The 21,286-nt window shown below is 38.5% G+C and overlaps 1 protein-coding gene across 1 annotated transcript; it reads right to left on the bottom strand.

The window, feature by feature from the left end:
* Window positions 1-291: 291 nt before the first annotated feature.
* qtrt1 (queuine tRNA-ribosyltransferase 1) lies at window positions 292-14,795 on the bottom strand. Its single transcript, XM_061905188.1, has 9 exons — window positions 14,509-14,795; window positions 10,169-10,237; window positions 9,955-10,093; window positions 7,473-7,667; window positions 5,523-5,661; window positions 5,386-5,461; window positions 5,214-5,323; window positions 3,459-3,543; window positions 292-995 (listed from the first exon to the last, which is right to left on the bottom strand). Exons 1-9 carry the CDS (start codon window positions 14,770-14,772, stop codon window positions 843-845), a joined length of 1,230 nt encoding a protein of 409 aa, XP_061761172.1. The 5' UTR covers window positions 14,773-14,795; the 3' UTR covers window positions 292-842.
* Window positions 14,796-21,286: the final 6,491 nt, after the last annotated feature.

The raw sequence follows: 21,286 nt of genomic DNA, 5'->3' as shown, positions 1-21,286 counted from the left end.
TACATACAGGTTTTGGAGCAACATATGCTGCCATCCAAGCAACGTTATCATGGACGCCCCTGCTTATTTCAGCAAGAAAATGCCAAGCTACGTGTTACAACAGTGTGGCTTCGTGGTAAAAGAGTGTGGGTACTAGACTGGCCCGCCTGCAGTCCAGACCTGTCTCCCATGGAAAATGTGTGGTGCATTATGAAGCGTAAAATACGACAGCGGAGACCCCGGACTGTTGAAGGACTGAAGCTCTACATAAAACAAAAATGGGAAAGAATTCCACTTTCAATGCTTCAACAATTAGATTCCTCAGTTCCCAAACATTTATTGAGTGTTGATAAAAGAAAAGGTGATGTAACACAGTGGTGAACATGCCCTTTCCCAACTACTTTGGTACGTGTTGCAGCCATGAAATTCTAAGTTAATTATCCATCCAACCATTACCTACCGCTTATTCCTTTTTGGGGTCACGGGGGGCGCTGGCGCCTATCTCAGCTACAATCGGGCGGAAGGCAGTGTACACCCTGGACAAGTCGCCACCTTATCGCAGGGCCAACACAGATAGACAGACAACATTCACACTTCTAAGTTAATTATTAGTTGCAAAAAAAAATAAAGTTTATGAGTTTGAAGATCAAATATGTTGTCTTTGTAGCATATTCAACTGAATATGGCTTGAAAAGGATTTGCAAATCATTGTATTCTGTTTATATTTACATCTAACACAATTTCCCAACTAATATGGAAACGGGGTTTGTACAAAGAAGAAGTGGATTGTCTGTAAAACAAACAAACAAACAAAAAGTTTAAAAAGATATAAAAACCTGTCAATGTGCAGCACAATAAAATAGTTATTCCAAAGTGATGTTGACAGAGGCCAAAGCGTCCACGGCCCAGCGAGGGTACTGGTCGCAGGAGGGGAACAGTCGCCGCATAAAGGTGCGTATAAAGTCCGGGAAGCGACCCTCCACGATGCTCTGTCGCACGCAGCGCATCAGGTTGAGCTGCAGGTGAGGAGAAATAAATATATTTGTTGTTTTAGCAGGGCCACAATAACCACACGGGACCACAAGCCCATTTGCACTCTTACAAGGTAATAATAAAAAAAAAAACATTCCCGCAGGGCGAGCTGACATTGACTACAGCCACAGGTAACAGTGCTAATATTTGACAAACACGGGGCTAAATAAAAAGGCCAGCAGTCCGCTGAGATTCTCCCTCAGGGCACCAAGAAGCATCCAATCCATGACTCACCCAGATGGTGCAGCTTCAATTGGATGGAGAAAGCTTTCATTTCTGTGTGTGTGTGTGTGTGTGTGTGTGTGTGTGTGTGTGTGTGTGTGTGTGTGTGTGTGTGTGTGTGTGTTATGTTGTGGGACACATGTTTCCCTCCGTGACCCGCCTCACTGTTTGCTTCATGTCACTCTGCAGACTTGAGAGGGTGAGTCACACGGCACACAATGTCCCGTCACACGGACGTCCACCCAGAGTGTCTTAGTCCTCGTGAGAAGAGCAGCCAATGAGTGGGCCTTCCTCCCAAAGAAAAGAAGTCATTTCAAAATACAAACCCCGTTTCCAAATGAGTTGGGAAATTGTGTTAGATGTAAATATAAACAGAATACAATGATTTGCAAATCCTTTTCAAGCCATATTCAGTTGAATATGCTACAAAGACAACATATTTGATGTTCAAACTCATACACTTTTTTTTTTTTTTGCAAATAATTAACTTAGAATTTCATGGCTGCAACAGGTGCCAAAGTAGTTGGGAAAGGGCATGTTCACCACTGTGTTACATCACACTTTTCTTTTAACAACACTCAATAAATGTTTGGGAACTGAGGAAACTAATTGTTGAAGCTTTGAAAGTGGAATTCTTTCCCATTCTTGTTTTATGTAGAGCTTCAGTCCTTCAACAGTCCGGGGTCTCCGCTGTCCTATTTTACGCTTCATAATGCGCCACACATTTTCCATGGGAGACAGGTCTGGACTGCAGGCGGGCCAGGAAAGTACCCACACTGTTTTTTTTAAAGAAGCAACACTGTTGTAACACGTGGCTTGGCATTGTCTGGCTGAAATAAGCAGGGGCGTCCATGAAAAAGACGGCGCTTAGATGGCACCATATGTTGTTCTAAAACCTGTATGTACCTTTCAGAATTAATGGTTTCTTCACAGATGTATAAGTTACCCATGCCTTGGGCACTAATGCACCCCCATACCATCACAGATGCTGGCTTTTACACTTTGCGTCGTTAACAGTCTGGATGGTTAGCTTCCCCATTGGTCAGGATGACACAAGGTCGAATGTTCCCAAAAACAATTTGAAATGTGGACTCGTCAGACCACAGAACACTTTTCCACTTTGCATCAGTCCATCTTAGATGATCTCGGGCCCAGAGAAGCCGGCGGTGTTTCTGGATGTTGTTGATAAATGGCTTTGGCTTTACATAGTAGAGCTTTAACTTGCACTTACAGATGTAGCGACCAACTGTGTTTAGTAACAGTGGTTTTTTGAAGTGTTCCTGAGCCCATGTGGTGATATCCTTTAGAGATTGATGTCAGTTTTTGATACAGTGCCGTCTGAGGGATGGAAAGTCACGGTCATTCAATGTTGGTTTCCGGCCATGCCGCTTACGTGGAGTGATTTCTCCAGATTCTCTGAACCTTTTGATGATATTATGGAGCGTAGATGTTGAAATCCCTCAATTTCTTGCAATTGCACTTTGAGAAAGGTTGTTCTTAAACTGTTTGACTATTTGCTCACGCAGTTGTGGACAAAGGGGTGTACCTCGCCCCATCCTTTCTTGTGAAAGACTGAGCATTTTTGGGGAAGCTGTTTTTATAGCCAATCATGGCACCCACCTGTTCCCAATTAGCCTGCACACCTGTGGGATGTTCCAAATAAGTGTTTGATGAGCATTCCTCAACTTTATCAGTATTTATTGCCACCTTTCCCAACTTCTTTGTCACGTGTTGCTGGCATCAAATTCTAAAGTTAATGATTATTTGCAATAAAAAAAATGTTTATGAGTTTGAACATCAAATATGTTGTCTTTGTAGCATATTCAACTGAATATGGCTTGAAAAGGATTTGCAAATCATTGTATTCTGTTTATATTTACATCTAACGCAATTTCCCAACTCATATTAAAGCTAGGTTTGTAGGAAGCGGTACCTAAAAATGTTGGTACTCGGGTACTGAACCTGTATGAAGTTACAGTTACTGCTTGGAGTCATTTTCATCGTTGAGGCCGGTCTTTATTGTCCGCGAAGCATAAAATTTTTTTTTTTTTTAAAGTTCAACCCCGGCGATTCCGTGCGATATTTTACCTCAAAACGTCCGTCACATTCCTACTTGAGGTTTCATTGCAGGTAATGTAGTGCTTGCTGGATGCTTACTATAGTTAATACAACTTGAGGTTTCACTGCAGGTAATGTAGTGGTTGCTGGATGGTTACTATGGTTACCTGGTAGGCGATGTTGTGGATGGTGACGTGATGCATGGCTGCCGTGTCGCTTTTAAAGAGGGCGTGCAGGTATGCCCGGCTGTGTCTGGAACAGAAGACAGAAAAGGAAGCAGCGTTATTTATCCATTAATAGCAATATACGGAGGGTGTGGCTCAGATGGTAGAGCGACCATCCAGCAACTTGAGGGATTCTGATTTGATTCCAGTTCCAGCCGTCCTCGTCCACAGTTGTGTCCCATTACTCTCAGGGCCGCTCACAGTTACTACATTATATATATATTTGCAGCGTGTATAATGTACATATTACATAATGTTATGAAGGTGTCTGTTACTGCATTTTATATATTCATACACACACATACATATACATATATATACTGTTGCGTTTGGACCAGATATTCCTCCGAAGGGATTTAAGTTGCTGGTCAATCCCAAATTCTTTTGATGACACATAAGCTGATTTCAAATGATAACCCAGAACAGAATAGGTATTTTGCAATTTATTCCAAAGCTTTGGAGAGACCAACCTAAAAAACAACACAATCAATTCGCGTCGCCTAGTTGATCTGAAAACCCTATGGACGCGCTGTCTTCTTCACTATCTCCCCTGCCCACACCTACCAGAACGAATACCCAGATCTGTTGTTCTGCTAAGCCTGGGACAGGAAGAGATAAGAGTATGGCTACTCCTTACATTCCTAAAGCTTCAAGGTTAACACACGCAGTTTACTAGCGGACAACCAAAAAGAGAACAAATGGAAAAAAACAAGCTGTTTTCAAATATGACTATGAATATAAAGAAATAACTCCTAAATATGGATACATGTAGATATGTATCTCCGTCAATACACATATATATACTTGCAGTGTGTATATTGTACATATTATATATTGTTATGAAGGTGTCTGTTACTACATTTTATATATATATATATATATATATATATATATATATATATACATATAAATACATATAAACAAAAATATATATATATGTATATATATATATATATATATTTATGTGTAAAATGTTGAGGGCAAGGCTTTGAAGTTTTCTTAGAGGCCTTTGAAGGCTACAACGGTGACGACATTAGCCGCCAATTCCAAGCGTTTTTTTAATCTTTAAAAATCCTAAAAAAATAAAAGGACACGTGTGCTCTTGTCTCTCATAACGATAGCAAACGATTGGCTAAATTCCCCCAAAAAAGTGCAGTACTTTAAAAACACAAACTTAGTACATGTTGGATTAAATGTGTGCAGTTTTTAAAACAATACAAGTAATTAGAAATACGCAACTTCAGGACAGGTTTCAGGTAAATGCTTAATTGTGCAAACCAAACTGAAGAACTAAGTAACAAGTTATATGCCTCAGGTGTGCGCATGAAAAATTGGCAACAAAAAAAAGTTAGCATCCAAACAGATTGGGTCGAATACCAAATTGTGTGACTCAGAGGCGTACACAATAAAGTTAGCATGCTAGAAGTTAGCATGTGTTAAATAGCAAATAATGACTCTTAGGTGTGTGCATGTGAAATTAGCTAAAAAAAAAAAAGCAAAAAATTGATAAAAATGCTAACCTTTTTTTTTTTTTAAACATGCAAACTAGAGACGTGCAAACTGTTGCAACATTTTGGTCAAAGAACCACTGTCACATGTTTTGTAGACCCCAAGGACCTGTTTTAAATAGACCCCTTTTAAATTGTGCCTTGAGAAAGTTCCCAGTTGTTTGCTGTTAACTTGTGGTGTCCAAGTCACCTTTTGCACGTGGGACACTGGCAGTCGGGGTCTATGGGCTGGAAGTCCTTGGCGTACTGCTTGTGTTTGACCTGCAGGGACCCCCAGGGCACCAGCGCGGAGCCGAACCTCTGAGAGCAGACAGTCATCAGGAAGTGTGATCGACATTTTGTGGAAGCTTGAGAGGTCTTACGGCGGTCCGGGTGGGAAACACGCAGTCGAACATATCGCACCCCAGAGCCACGCACACGACCAGATCCACGGCGTACCTGCGACACAGACCTCAGGTCAGTTTACGGAGAAGCCTGATTGCTTCAATTGCTCCCGTACCCGACGCCCATCAGGTAGCGAGGCTTTTCCCGAGGCAGGTGGTCCGTGCTGAGGGTCACCATCCTCCAGAAGTCGTCCTTCTCTTCGCCTCCGCTTAGACCTCCGATGGCAAAACCAGGGACGTCGCGTTTAGTCATCTCTGCAAGACATAATACTCTGAGTTTGACTATTGACATTTATCATGCTCACTGTTTAACAAAGTCTCTCGTGTTAAGTGGACTTTTATTTTGATCAAGTACAAAATGTCAACACATCACATTTTACACATATTTTAATTTCTCATCACATGTCCGAAAAGGAGTAGGAAGAAGTCTCTGACCCGTCTCCACTCAAGATGATCTCGCCTTACCATATTTTAAATAGAACATATGTCATTTAGAATTTGCTAGTATTGTTGTCAATCAGACAATGTATCAATAAAAATGTGTAGTTTGAATGCTACATACTAATTTATTTTAAACAAAATGAAAGACTTCCGGTATCCACAGACTTACTTCCTCACCTTGTAAACAACAACAAAAACGACCCAAAAACTATTTTTCAATATTCAGAAAAAGAAAAATATCTAATCACTTTTGTATCGTTTATAGCTCGACTCTTAATCATTATCGATAGTATCAACATCTGTAGCCATTAACTAATTAAGGTTTTACTACTTACGTATAAAATACTACACGGTCTAGCTCCAGCCTATCTTGTCGATTGTATTGTACCATATGTCCCGGCAAGAAATCTGCCTTCAAAGGACTCCGGCTTATTAGTGATTCCTAGAGCCCCAAAAAAAGTCTGCGGGCTATAGAGCGTTTTCCGTTCGGGCTCCAGTACTCTGGAATGCCCTCCCGGTAACAGTTCGAGATGCTACCTCAGTAGAAGCATTTAAGTCTCACCTTAAAACTCATCTGTATACTCTAGCCTTTAAATAGACCTCCTTTTTAGACCAGTTGATCTGCCGCTTCTTTTCTTTTTCTCCTATGTCCCCCCCTCTCTTGTGGAGGGGGTCCGGTCCGATGACCATGGATGAAGTACTGGCTGTCCAGAGTCGAGACCCAGGATGGACCGCTCGCCTGTGTATCGGTTGGGGACATCTCTACGCTGCTGATCCGCCTCCGCTTGGGATGGTTTCCTGTGGAGGGGACTCTCGCTGCTGTCTTGGATCCGCTTTGAACTGAACTCTCGCGGCTGTGTTGGAGCCACTATGGATTGAACTTTCACAGTATCATGTTAGACCCGCTCCACATCCATTGCTTTCGGTCCCCTAGAGGTGGGGGGTTGCCCACTCCTGAGGTCCTCTCCAAGGTTTCTCATAGTCAGCATTGTCACTGGCGTCCCACTGGATGTGAGTTTTCCTTGCCCTTTTGTGGGTTCTTCCGAGGATGTCGTAGTCGTAATGGTTTGTGCAGTCCTTTGAGACATTTGTGATTTAAGGCTATATAAATAAACATTGATTGATTGATTGATTGAACTTACTTACCATGAATTGATTTACATGGACCCGACTTAAACAAGTTGAAAAACTTATTGGGGTGTTACCATTTAGTGGTCAATTGTACGGAATATGTACTGTACTGTGCAATCTACTAATAAAAGTTTCAATCAATCAATCAAAAACTTTACAATGAAGCTTTAGCAGTTAGCTCCTTGTGTCGTCCTGCTGGTTGTACGTGTGTGTACCATGCTTAGCTATTCCTTTCCCGCTCGTCCTCCAGTGATAATGCTACATAGAATAGAGCACGTCATAAAATATAACAGAATAAAACGCTTTATTGTCATCAAACATGAGAGCAAGATGACAGTACAGGCGGCAACTCTGTTAGGTGCGGTTGAAATACAAGAAACTTAGTTCATTTTCCGTAATAGTGATGAGAATGAGTATTTTAAAAGCGGCTTCGCACTGTGGACGGACAAAGTGTTGCTCTCAAATTGGTCTTAAGAAGAAATAAGAATTAGTACCGTCAAGACAGGTTTTCCGAAGCCCGGCGTTCAGCCCTCCCTGGATGATGGCAAAAAGGTTCTGTCTGTCTGGATTTTTATTGGCCGCTATGCAGCGATCCAACCAGCGGATGGACCTATGCATGGCTTCCTCCACACGCGGCCCCGTCACCGTGCTGCTTACCACGTCGTCCAACTGCATCATGATGTCCGACCCTTCAAGAAAACACATAATAATATACCTCTCCTCCAGTGATAATGATACGTGAAGGGAATTTTGCCTATCATTCAATGTCTATGGAACACAAAAACACATGTTTACTTCTATGCATTCTAAGTACTCTACTGCGCCCATAAAGTCCTCTTCAACAATACTTCATTTACAATTAGTGACCTGAATATCAAGCAAGGGTTTTTGTTATCACAAGCACTAACGCTGAGGAACTACTTTTAGCGGCTGCATCGCCTCCGAGTTGGTGAAAATGATTCTAGATCAGGGGTGTCCAAACTTTGGAGACTTGTCCAGGGTGTACCCCGCCTTAGGCCCGATTGTAGCTGAGATAGGCGCCAGCGCCCCCCGCGACCCCAAAAGGGAATAAGCGGTAGAAAATGGATGGATGGATGGGTGTCCAAACTTTTTCCACTGAGTGACGCACACTGAAAAATCAAAGCAAGCGGGGGCCATTTCGATATTTCTTATGTTAAAAACCAATACAATATATGTACAAAAATATACATCTGAGCCTCCACTCAGGCTTGATCCCGGGGACCCTAAAGGGTTTTGGTCAAAAAAATATAAAAAATGTGTCATTATTCAGTATTATTATTTTGATCATTATTCAAGGTTTAAATCTCTTGATCAACATTAGGTCTCTCTGTCAATATAACGTTATTAAAGATTTAGGCTCTTTTTGTCAAAGAAACCCCTGTTTTTGTATGGAAAAAACACAAAATATACAATATTTTCACCCAATAAAATTTTTAAGTGGAATATTTGAGATTATATAATAATTGGAGCCTTAAAAAGGTCAATAACTCATAAAAACATTGATTAATTCATTATTATTATAATTTTTTTTAGCAATGACACAAATTACACAACAATTATTGGGGATCAAAAAGGGTCATACACAAAGTGTTAAAAAATAAATTATACATTTTATCAACTGTTTACATTTAACACAATAACCTCCAGATCAACTTCTGATTACAAGTTTTATTGTTGTTTATATTTTTTGTTTGTTTGTTTTAGGCCCTTTTTAAAACAAATTTTAAAAAAAACAGCTTACTTTTTTACATAGCAAACACAAAATATGCAACATTTTCCCCAAAGAATATCTCAAAGTGGAATATTTAATGTGACGTTATTGGAGCCTTGAATAGGTCAATAATTCATAATGTTATTGATTTTGATTCATTATTATTTTTTAAAGAAAGAAACAGCCTGCATGGCAGCTTTGTTATTAGAGTCAACATTGCAACATTTTCTTGTTACATTTCACCTGTTAGCTCTTTTAAAACACTTTTTATGTTTTTTTTGTTTTTTTTAATAGTATTTTTAATATGTGCCGTGGGGCCTTTAAAAATGACTTGTGGGCCGCAAATGGCCCCCGGGCCGCACTTTGGACACCCCTGATGTAAACAAACTAGGGAGAGTTCAAGGACCGCCAAAATGAGTAGGACAAAACAGCGCTCGCCAAATACTCCAATCAGTGAAGCAAGTTTAATATAAACATTGTGCTTTATAGCAATTAGGGAGGTTTGTGTCATGTTTGTCCTCCTACAGAAATAGCATGTTAGCATCGATTAGCTTAGAGTCATGCAGGGACCAAATATGTCTGATTAGCACTTCACACGAGTCAATAACATCAACAAAACTCACCTTTGGGCATTCATGCACAACGTTAAAAATTTGGTGGACAAAACGAGAGAAAAAGAAGTGGCATAAAACACGTCTTAGAAAGTCGGAGAAAGTTATGCATGTAAACAAACTAGGGTGAGTTCAAGGACCACCAAAATGAGTAGGACCAAACGGCGCTCGCCAAATACTCCAATCAGTGAAGCATGTTTAATATGAACAGTGTGCTTTTTAGCAATTAGGGAGGTTTGTGTCATGTTTGTCCTCCTACAGAACCAAATTAAAACAAAAAATGTTTTTTTTTCCCCTCATCATTTCCATTTTTCATATATTTTTGAAAAAGCTCCAGAGAGCCACTAAGGCGGCGCTAAAGAGCCGACCCCTGGTGTAGGGAGACACATAATTAGCTGCTCACTGCTCGTTAACCAGGAGACTAAACATCCATATAGTGTCAGCCAGAGGTATCACAAACAGTATTTGTGATTAAAGGACTTTTTCATACTTTACGAAAACCAGCTGATGCCGATCGGTGGCCGATGGATCGGCACATTAATACATGTAACTCTAATGATTACCACCTGTAAAGAAAACGGATAAACAGATGTTAAGACAGTCTTAAATTAAATTAAAGCATTTGAAGCGCACCGAGACTGTTCTGTATGCTGATGGACTTCTCGGGACTAAGAAGGATAGTTTCCCCGTCGTAGGGGGACTTAAACGTGACCCCTTCCTCTGTGACTTCGGACAGTTCCACGAGAGACACCATCTGGAAGCCTCCACTGTCCTTCAAGCAAAAACACAACAACGTTCGGACACACAGAACTATCCCCAGGTGGCTGTTTCGTCTTTCAAAACATACCGTTAAAAGGTTTCTTTTCCAGTTCATGAATCCATGCAAGCCATTGGCCTTTTCAATCAAGTCAGGCCCCTGTGGATGCAAAATGAAGACACTTTGAGGGTTAAATGGTGTAATGGGTACGGTGTTGTGATGCAAGCACAACAAGAGCTGGATGGAAAATCCCACCAGCAACTCCACTATTCACTATTTTATCCTCACTTACGTTACTGTGCAGAAGTTTAGACGAAACCGCTTTATTATGAAAGCGGCTCTGGCGCTTAGGATTCCTGGTTTTCACCCAGGCGGCCCGGGTTCGACTCCCGGTATGGGAACCAGTCTTTTACCATGAACTGATTAACATGGACCAAGTTGAAAAACTCGTTGGGGTGTTACCATTTAGTGGTCAATTGTACGGAATACCGTATTTCCTTGAATTTTGCCGGGTATATAGTAGGCGCCTGACTAGAATTACTGCCGGGTCAAACTCGTTTCACAAAATATTTAGCACATGCTTAGCATTACCGCCGGCTCAGGATTAACGCCGGGTCAAACTCGTTTCGCAAAATATTATTTTTATTAGCGCATGTCTAGAATTTCCACCGGGTCAAACTCGTTTCCCGAAATAATTAGCATATGTCTAGAATTTCCACCGGGTCAAACTCGTCACGTCACGAGTGACACTTCACCTGTCATCGTTTTCAAAATGGAGGAGGCTGATTTCAATCATTTGAAATCGCATAAAGGGAAGAAGATTAAGAGCAATTCAGTAGGATTTAAGATCCAAGCTATTGAATATGCTAAAAAGAACAGTAAGCAGCTATGTTTTTTTTAATATACTGTAGCTGCGTGTGTCAAATATGAGTCATTAAATGACTCCCGCCTCCTAGTGGTAGAGGGCGCTAGTGATCCTTCTTGCGATTACTCGGCTGCAGAAGAAGTGACAACAAGCATCAAGAGTGAATGTTTATTTTTTCCTCTCGCTTGCACTTTTAACATGGAGGATTACATATCTAAAATAAAACAGTTTTCTAAACTGGACTTTCAATCGAAGCAGGAGGTAATAAAGGAAGATCTCCATCGAGACAGGGAGACTTAAAACTGAAGAAAGATAAGGAAGACTTCTATAATCAAGTTATCGATGCTTCTGATCAGAAGGAGCTGCGCATGGACTTCATTTATAAGTAAAGGTAAGACCACAATAACATTTTTTTTTATTAAATGTGCTTTTCATGATGGTATCCTTACATCACACTCAAATTTATAAGCACAGGCCTAAATTTACTGCAGGCCTTTGGTAAGCGCCGGAGTGAGAAGAGGTTTTGAATTAATTAGCACCCCGGCGGCAATTCAAGGAAATACGGTATGTCCTGTACTGTGCAATCTACTAATAAAAGTTTCAATCAAACAAAACCACACTGTGTCACCACTTCCGCTCTTACTGCCTTAAAAATAAGAGCTCAAGGCATGTACTGTAAAACAGCATATAACAGGCACGTAACATCACAAAGAGACAAGTCCATAAAAATAGGTTCTGATATCCCCTTGGGGATTGATGAAATATTTCTGATTCTGATATGGCATCCTGACCACTCCCTAGGGAGGTGTTTAGGGCACGTCCAACCGGTAAGGGACCACGTGGAAGACCCAGGACACATTGGGAAGACTATGACTCCCGACTGGCCTGGTGGGAGCTGGATGAAGTGACTGGGGAGAGGAAAGTCTGGGCTTCCCCTGCTTAGGCTGCTGCCCCCGCGACCAGACCTCGGATAAGCGGAAGAAGATGGATGGATGGAATGATTGTGATGTATATGATGTACCAGGTGTGACACTCTAAATTAAGCATACAACCACTTCTAGACTTATATCCCAGGCAGAGGTGGGTAGTAACGCGCTACATTTACTCCGTTACATCTACTTGAGTAACTTTTGGGATAAATTGTACTTCTAAGAGTAGTTTTTATGCAACATACTTTTACTTTTACTTGAGTATATTTATAAAGAAGAAACGCTACTTTTACTCCGCTCCATTTATCTACAATCAGCTTGTTACTCGCTACTTTTTTTTAATCGATCTGTTAATGCACGTTTTGTTTGTTTTGATTTTGTCAGACACGCATTCAAAGTAGGAACTACGCATGTCTGAGTTTCACCAATCAAATGCAGTCACTGGCGACGTTGGACCAATCAAACAAAACCAGGCAGTCACGTGACCGTCACACGTCGAATCCGACCTAAAAAGTTGAAAAACTTATTGGGGTGTTACCATTTAGTGGTCAATTGTGCAGAATATGTACTGTACTGTGCAATCTACTAATAAAAGTTTCAATCAATCAATCAAAAGTGTAAAGGAAAAAAGACACTTTTTATTTCAACCGTACTTCCCGTCAAAAGCCTAAAGACTGATCGCACAGTTCCTGTCTTCGCACAGTTCCTGTCTTCACAATAAAAGCGCCACTCTATCACGCCTGCGCTAACAAAATAAGAGTCTCCGAAAGCCAGCGCAAACAAGCTAGCAAGCTACGGAGTTTGCCGCCAATGTGTTTCTTGTAAAGTGTATAAAAACTAATATGGAAGCTGGACAAATAAGATGCCAAAAACCAACGACTTTCATGTGGTATTAGACAGAAAAGAGGAACTTTTTTTCTCCTCCATTTGAAAATGTGGACGTCTGATTCCAATCAATGCAAGTCATCAGAATCAGGTAATACACCAACTTATATTCTTGTCTTCGTGAAAGATAGGAATCTATATGTTAAACATGCATGTATATTCATTAAAACACCTATATGTCAACAAAAACGGCAAAATAAAAAACTATAAATTATATACTGTGTGTATATATATATATATATATATATATATATATATATATATATATATATATATATATATATATACGTGAATGGGTAAATGTGGAAGTAGTGTCAAAGCGCTTTGAGTACCTTGAAGGTAGAAAAGCGCTATACAAGTACAACCCATTTATTATTTATATATATGATATGTGTGTGTGTGTGTATGTATATATCAATCAATGATCAATCAATGTTTATTTATATAGCCCCAAATCACAAATGTCTCAAAGGACTGCACAAATCATTACGACTACAACATCCTCGGAAGAACCCACAAAAGGGCAAGGAAATATGAGGTAGATCACCTCGACTTGGTCATTTATTAAGTAATTGATTAACGCTGAAAAACTTATTGGGGTGTTACCATTTAGTGGTCAATTGTAGGGAATATGTACTGTACTGTGCAATCTACTAATACAAGTTTCAGTCAATCAATCAATCAATGCCTACTGAGCCTATGGTGCTGTTAAGTTATTGTGGCTCAATTTGCCTTATTTTTTTAATTTTAATGTGTTATTATTTAATATTTAATATGTGAATGTGTGTGTGAATGGGTAAATGTGGAAGTAGTGTCAAAGCGCTTTGAGTACCTTGAAGGTAGAAAAGCGCTATACAAGTACAACCCATTTATCAATCAATCAATCAGAGTTTATTTATATAGCCCTAAATCACAAGTGTTCCAAAGGGCTGCACAAACTACAACGACATCCTAAGTAGAGCCCACATAAGGGCAAGGAAAAACTCACCCCAGTGGGACGTCGGTGACAAGTGACAATGAGGACTGCGAGAAACCTTGGAGAGGACCGCAAAGCAATGCGGCTTCACACATACTGAGTGAATAACAGGGTGTTCAAAGTGCGGCCCACAACATATTCTAAAAGGACAAAATGAAATACGTCCCAATTTGGAATATTACTACAAAAAAAAAACTTACCGTATTTCCTTGAGTTAATTAATTTAAAACCTCTTCTGATTTTGGCACTTACCAAAGGCATGCGGTAAAAGTAAGCACGCGCTAATTTTAAAACCTCTTCTCATTTCGGCACTTACCAAAGGCATGCAGTAAAAATTTGAGCGTGATGTAAGATTGGACATTAAATCCTACTGAATAGCTCTTAATCTTCTTCCCTTTATGCGATTTCAAATGACTGGTAATGAAAACAGCCTCCATTTTTGAAAATGATGACAGGGGAAGTGTTTATTTATTTATTTATAATATATATTATTGTTTTAGTTGCTTAAGAGATATTCCTGGCTATGAATTTGCTCATTGCTATTTTTATGTTTTTGTGCATTACTTGTTGCCGTCATCATTAAACAAACAGGTTACTCATCAGTTACTCAGTACTTGAGTAGTTTTTTCACAACATACTTTTTACTTTTACTCAAGTCAATATTTGGGTGACTACTCCTTACTTCTACTTGAGTAATACATCTGTACTCTTACTTGAGTACAATTTCTGGCTACTCTACCCACCTCCGGTCCCAGGACATAACGCGGCGTCTTACCGGCCTCATGCCCAGGTGGTAGGTGTTGCCCAGACATATGCGGCAGCCGAGGGCGTCCAGCTGGTCCGCGGTGATCCCCTTCATGGTCCCCTGGGTCCCCACCGGCATGAACACCGGCGTGCTGACGGTGCAGTGCGGCAGCTTCAAGTCGCAAGCCCGGGCTTTGGTCACCGGACACTCCGCCACCACGTGCAGCGCCAGAGGGGACGCGGCGGCAGAGAGACTTTTTCGGACAAAACTTGCCGCGTTCGACAGCGTCTCCATGTTGGCTGGATCACGTGACGAGGGAGTGGGTGTGGCCGGCTCTTCCCGCCAATCGAGAACTAGAAAGCTTCTTCTTCTTTGGTTGCGAGAAACCTTTTAGTGCGCATTAGCGCCATCTATTGACATGGAGTGTGGCCCGAAGTGGCAACATAGACATGTTGTAAGGCAGGGGTGTCCAAACTTTTTCCACTGAGGGCCGCACAGGGAAAAATTAAAATATGAGGGGGCCGTTTTGATATTTTTCATTTCCAAACCATTAGTAAATATATAAATTCTTTTTTTTTTTACCTTTAGGACTCCCAGGGACCATAGAGGGTCTACGTCATTAACATATTAAAAATACTGTATTTCCTTGAATTGCCTAATCAATTTAAAACCTCTTTTCACTCCGGCACTTACCAAAGGCATGCAGTAAAAATGTGAGTGTTGTGTAAATTTGGACCTTAAATCCTACTGAATAGCTCTTAATCTTCTTCCCTTTATGCGATTTCAAATTACCGGTATAGAAATCAGCCTCCTCCATTTTGAAAATGATGACAGGAGAAGTGTCACTCATGACGTCACCAGTTTGACCAGGCGGTAATGCTAAGCATGCGCTAATTATTTTGCGAAGCGAGTTTGACCCGGCAGTAATTCAAGACAGGCGCATACTATACTGCAAACCCTGCGTCAATTCAAGGAAATACGGTACTTCTTGGGTACTGATTAATGCGAAGGGCTACCAGTTTGATACACACTTAAATAAATTGCCAGAAATAGCCAATTTGCTCAATTTACCTTTAATAAACCTCTCTCTCTCTCTCTCTCTCTCTCTCCATATATATTTATATATATATATATATATATATATATATATATATATATATATATATATAAGGGTATTTCTGTCTGTCATTTCGTCATAACAATTTTTTTCCTTTTACGGAAGGTTTTTTGTAGAGAATAAATGATTTAAAAAAAAAACACTTAATTGAATGGTTTAAAATGAAAATTAAATTTTGAATTATAGTTTATTTTCAATTTCAACTCTTTAAAATTCAAAATTCAACCGAAAAAAATTAAGAGAAAACCTAGCTAATTTGAATCTTTTTGAAAAAAAAAAAAAATAATTTATGGAACATCATTAGTATTTTTTTATGATTAAGATTAATTTTAGAATTTTGATGACATGTTTTAAATAGGTTAAAATCCAATCTGCACTTTGTTAGAATATATAACAAATTGGACCAAGCTATATTTCTAACAAAGACAAATCGTTATTTCTTATAGATTTTCCAGAACAAAAATTTTAAAAGAAATTGAAAAGACTTTGAAATAAGATTTGAATTTGATTCTGCAGATTTTCTAGATTTGCCAGATGAATTTATTTTTAATTTAATCATAATAAGTTTGAAGAAATATTTCCCAAATATTATTCGTCGAAAAAACAGAAGCTAAAATGAAGAATTAAATTAAAATGTATTTATTATTCTTTACAATGAAAAAAATAATTTACTTGAACATTGATTTAAATTGTCAGGAAAGAAGAGGAAGGAATTTAAAAGGTAAAAAGGTATATGTGTTTAAAAATCCTAAAATCATTATTAAGGTTGTATTTTTTCTCTAAAATTGTCTTTCTGAAAGTTATAAGAAGCAAAGTAAAAAAATAAATGAATTTATTTAAACAAGAGAAAACCAAGTCTTTAAAATATTTTCTTGGATTTTCAAATTCTATTTGAGTTTTGTCTCTCTTAGAATTAAAAATGTCGAGCAAAGCGAGACCAGCTTGCTAGTAAATAAATACAATTTAAAAAATAGAGGCAGCTCACTGGTAAGTGCTGCTATTTGAGCTATTTTTAGAACAGGCCAGCGGGCGACTCATCTGGTCCTTACGGGCGACCTGGTGTTGGTGACCCCTGCTGTAAGGGTACGCAGCATCAACCAGTACTGCCAACTGCCGCTGACGAGGCGCGGGGCCGCCATCTTGGAGTGGTGATCTGCTCCACTTTTGCAATTCATTTGGGAGGAACAATGAACTGTCATTCATTTTACCTCACTGAATACCAATAATTTTCACACGCTTTTTTGTCACACGCGTAGCTTTGATAAAGGACAAATGTTTTGGTGACTTTTATTATTGATTGATTGAAACGTTTATTAGTAGATGGCACAGTACAGTACACATTCCGTACAATTTACCACTAAATGGTAACACCCCAATAAGTTTTTCAACTTGTTTAAGTCGGGGTCCATGTTAATCAATTCATGGTACAACAAAACCTTAATGCCTCTGATTGGATCCTGTCTCTTTTCCCAAGTAATGTTTTTGAAGCAGATTGATAAATGATGCATCCATAATCAATAACAGATTGAATTAAATGGATATATATTGCTTTCAATGTCCATCTATCAGCCCCCCAATATTAATCCCTCAAAGCCCTCATCATATTTAACACCTTTTTATTATTCTCCACTGCTTTGCTGATGTGGTTTGACCAGTTCATATATTTATCCAACCATATTCCCAAATATTTAAATTAGTGTATCTTTTCTATATTTTCTCCATAGAGTTTAATTTGGAGCTTGTTTTGAACTTTCCGTCTTTGTAAAATTCACGACTTTTAGTCTTTCCAACAAAGAGAATCTTAAACCCCGAGCTGTACCAAAATGATTCCCTGGTCCTGATGAGATTTTGAGACATCTTTTACGACTACAGGACCAGTATTCTGATGTTGGAGCATGACAGTTTTTTATATTTTTGTGTAAGGGTCCCCCTTTACAACATTATAGTGAAAAAAAGTTTTAGAAAAATATGCATTTCCTGCCATTTTGGGGTTTTGTTAGGACCCCTGATCAGGTTTTGAGACATCTCCTACAACTACAGGACCAGTATTTAGCAGTTGAAGCAAAACAGTTTTTTAAATATTTGGGTAAGGGTCCCCCCCTTATGACATTTTAGCAAAACATGTTTTCAAAAAATATGCATTTTCTGCCATTTTGGGGTTTTGTCGACATTCCTGATAACGTTTTGAGACATGTCCTACAACTACAGGACCAGTATTGTGCTGTTGAAGCAAAACCATGTTTCATTTTTTTGTTTTGACATTTTAGCAACAAAAAAAAAAATTCTAAAAATATGAATTTTCTGCCATTTTTGGGTTTTGTTGACGTACCTGATAACACTTTGAGACATCTAAATAAACTGAAACTGAACTGAACTGAACTAAATCTACAACTACAGGACCAGTACTGTACTGTTGAAGCAAAACAGTTTTTACAATTTTTGGGGTAAGGGTCCCCCTTTATGACATTTTTGCAAAACATGTTTTCAAAAAATATGCATTTCCTGCCATTTTGTGGTTTTGTCGACATTCCTGATAACGTTTTGAGACATGTCCTACAACTACAGGACCAGTATTGTGCTGTTGAAGCAAAACCATGTTTCATTTTTTTGTTTTGACATTTTAGCAACAAAAAAATAAATTCTAAAAATATGAATTTTCTGCCATTTTTGGGTTTTGTTGACATACCTGATAACACTTTGAGACATCTAAATAAACTGAAACTGAACTGAACTGAACTAAATCCACAACTACAGGACCAGCACTGTGCTGTTGAAGCAAAACAGTTTTTACAATTTTTGGGGTAAGGGTCCCCCTTTATGACATTTTAGCAAAACATGTTTTCAAAAAATATGCATTTTCTGCCATTTTGGGGTTTTGTCGACATTCCTGATAACGTTTTGAGACATGTCCTACAACTACAGGACCAGTATTGTGCTGTTGAAGCAAAACCATGTTTCATTTTTTTGTTTTGACATTTTAGCAACAAAAAAAAACAATTGTAAAAATATGAATTTTCTGCCATTTTTGGGTTTTGTTGACATACCTGATAACACTTTGAGACATCTAAATAAACTGAAACTGAACTGAACTGAACTAAATCTACAACTACAGGACCAGTACTGTGCTGTTGAAGCAAAACAGTTTTTAAAATTTTTGGGGTAAGGGTCACCCTTTATGACATTTTTGCAAAACATGTTTTCAAAAAATATGCATTTTCTGCCATTTTGTGGTTTTGTCGACATTCCTGATAACGTTTTGAGACATGTCCTACAACTACAGGACCAGTATTGTGCTGTTGAAGCAAAACCATGTTTCATTTTTTTGTTTTGACATTTTAGCAACAAAAAAAAAAATTCTAAAAATAGGAATTTTCTGCCATTTTTGGGTTTTGTTGACGTACCTGATAACACTTTGAGACATCTAAATAAACTGAAACTGAACTGAACTGAACTGAATCTACAACTACAGGACCAGTACTATGCTGTTGAAGCAAAACAGTTTTTAAAATTTTTGGGGTAAGGGTCCCCCTTTATGACATTTTTGCAAAACATGTTTTCAAAAAATATGCATTTTCTGCCATTTTGTGGTTTTGTCGACATTCCTGATAACGTTTTGAGACATGTCCTACAACTACAGGACCAGTACTGTGCTGTTGAAGCAAAACCATGTTTCATTTTTTTGTTTTGACATTTTAGCAACAAAAAAAAAAATTCTAAAAATATGAATTTTCTGCCATTTTTGGGTTTTGTTGACGTACCTGATAACACTTTGAGACATCTAAATAAACTGAAACTGAACTGAACTGAACTGAATCTACAACTACAGGACCAGTACTATGCTGTTGAAGCAAAACAGTTTTTAAAATTTTTGGGGTAAGGGTCCCCCTTTATGACATTTTTGCAAAACATGTTTTCAAAAAATATGCATTTTCTGCCATTTTGTGGTTTTGTCGACATTCCTGATAACGTTTTGAGACATGTCCTACAACTACAGGACCAGTACTGTGCTGTTGAAGCAAAACCATGTTTCATTTTTTTGTTTTGACATTTTAGCAAAAAAAAAAAAAATTCTAAAAATATGAATTTTCTGCCATTTTTGGGTTTTGTTGACATACCTGATAACACTTTGAGACATCTAAATAAACTGAACTGAACTGAACTAAATCTACAACTACAGGACCAGTACTGTGCTGTTGAAGCAAAACAGTTTTTAAAATTTTTGGGGTAAGGGTCCCCCTTTATGACATTTTTGCAAAACATGTTTTCAAAAAATATGCATTTTCTGCCATTTTGTGGTTTTGTCGACATTCCTGATAACGTTTTTAGACATGTCCTACAACTACAGGACCAGTACTGTGCTGTTGAAGCAAAACCATGTTTCATTTTTTTGTTTTGACATTTTAGCAAAAAAAAAAAAAATTCTAAAAATATGAATTTTCTGCCATTTTTGGGTTTTGTTGACATACCTGATAACACTTTGAGACATCTAAATAAACTGAAACTGAACTGAACTAAATCTACAACTACAGGACCAGTACTGTGCTGTTGGAGCAAAACAGTTTTTAAAATTTTTGGGTAAGGGTCCCCCTTTATGACATTTTAGCAAAACATGTTTTCAAAAAATATGCATTTTCTGCCATTTTGTGGTTTTGTCGACATTCCTGATAACGTTTTGAGACATGTCCTACAACTACAGGACCAGTATTGTGCTGTTGAAGCAAAACCATGTTTAATTTTTTTGTTTTGACATTTTAGCAACAAAAAAAAAAATTCTAAAAATATGAATTTTCTGCCATTTTTGGGTTTTGTTGACGTACCTGATAACACTTTGAGACATCTAAATAAACTGAAACTGAACTGAACTAAATCTACAACTACAGGACCAGTACTGTGCTGTTGAAGCAAAACAGTTTTTAAAATTTTGGGGTAAGGGTCCCCCTTTATGACATTTTTGCAAAACATGTTTTCAAAAAATATGCATTTTCTGCCATTTTGTGGTTTTGTCGACATTCCTGATAACGTTTTGAGACATGTCCTACAACTACAGGACCAGTATTGTGCTGTTGAAGCAAAACCATGTTTCATTTTTTTGTTTTGACATTTTAGCAAAAAAAAAAAAAAATCTAAAAATATGAATTTTCTGCCATTTTTGGGTTTTGTTGACATACCTGATAACACTTTGAGACATCTAAATAAACTGAAACTGAACTGAACTGAATCTACAACTACAGGACCAGTACTGTGCTGTTGGAGCAAAACTGTTTTTAAAATTTTGGGGTAAGGGTCCCCCTTTATGACATTTTTGCAAAAATAAATACATTCTAAAAATATGCATTTTCTGCCATTTTTGAGTTTTGTCAGGACACCTGATGAGGTTTTGAGACGTCTCCTACAACGGCAGAACCAGCATTCTGCTGTTGAAGCAAAACCGTTTTTGAAATTTTTGTGTAAGAGTCCCCCCTTACGACATTTTAGACCAGTTAATATATTTATCAAACCATATTCCCAAATATTTAAATTATTGTACCTTTTTCTATATTTTCTCCATAGAATTGAATTTGGAGCTTGTTTTGAACTTTTCACTCGTTGTAATATTCATGACTTTAGTCTTTGGAAAGGAGAATCTTAAACCCCGAGCTGTACCAAAAATGATTCCCGGGCGCGGCCAACGCCGCTGCTCACTGCTCCCCT

This window comes from Nerophis ophidion, linkage group LG07 (genome assembly GCF_033978795.1).
Source record: "Nerophis ophidion isolate RoL-2023_Sa linkage group LG07, RoL_Noph_v1.0, whole genome shotgun sequence".
Taxonomy (NCBI): domain Eukaryota; kingdom Metazoa; phylum Chordata; class Actinopteri; order Syngnathiformes; family Syngnathidae; genus Nerophis; species Nerophis ophidion.
This window is presented reverse-complemented; position numbering and strand designations above follow the sequence as displayed.

What these genes read in the sequence shown, in the direction of transcription:
- qtrt1 (XM_061905188.1), bottom strand. Translation starts at nt 14,772, where the DNA reads ATGGAGACGCTGTCGAACGCGGCAAGTTTTGTCCGAAAAAGTCTCTCT. An exon ending in TCGGAAAACCTGTCTTGACG is followed by an intron (nt 5,662 to 7,472) that starts GTACTAATTCTT and finishes TATGTCTTGCAG; the next exon opens with AGATGACTAAACGCGACGTC. An exon ending in TCCACAACATCGCCTACCAG is followed by an intron (nt 996 to 3,458) that starts GTAACCATAGTA and finishes CCTCACCTGCAG; the next exon opens with CTCAACCTGATGCGCTGCGT.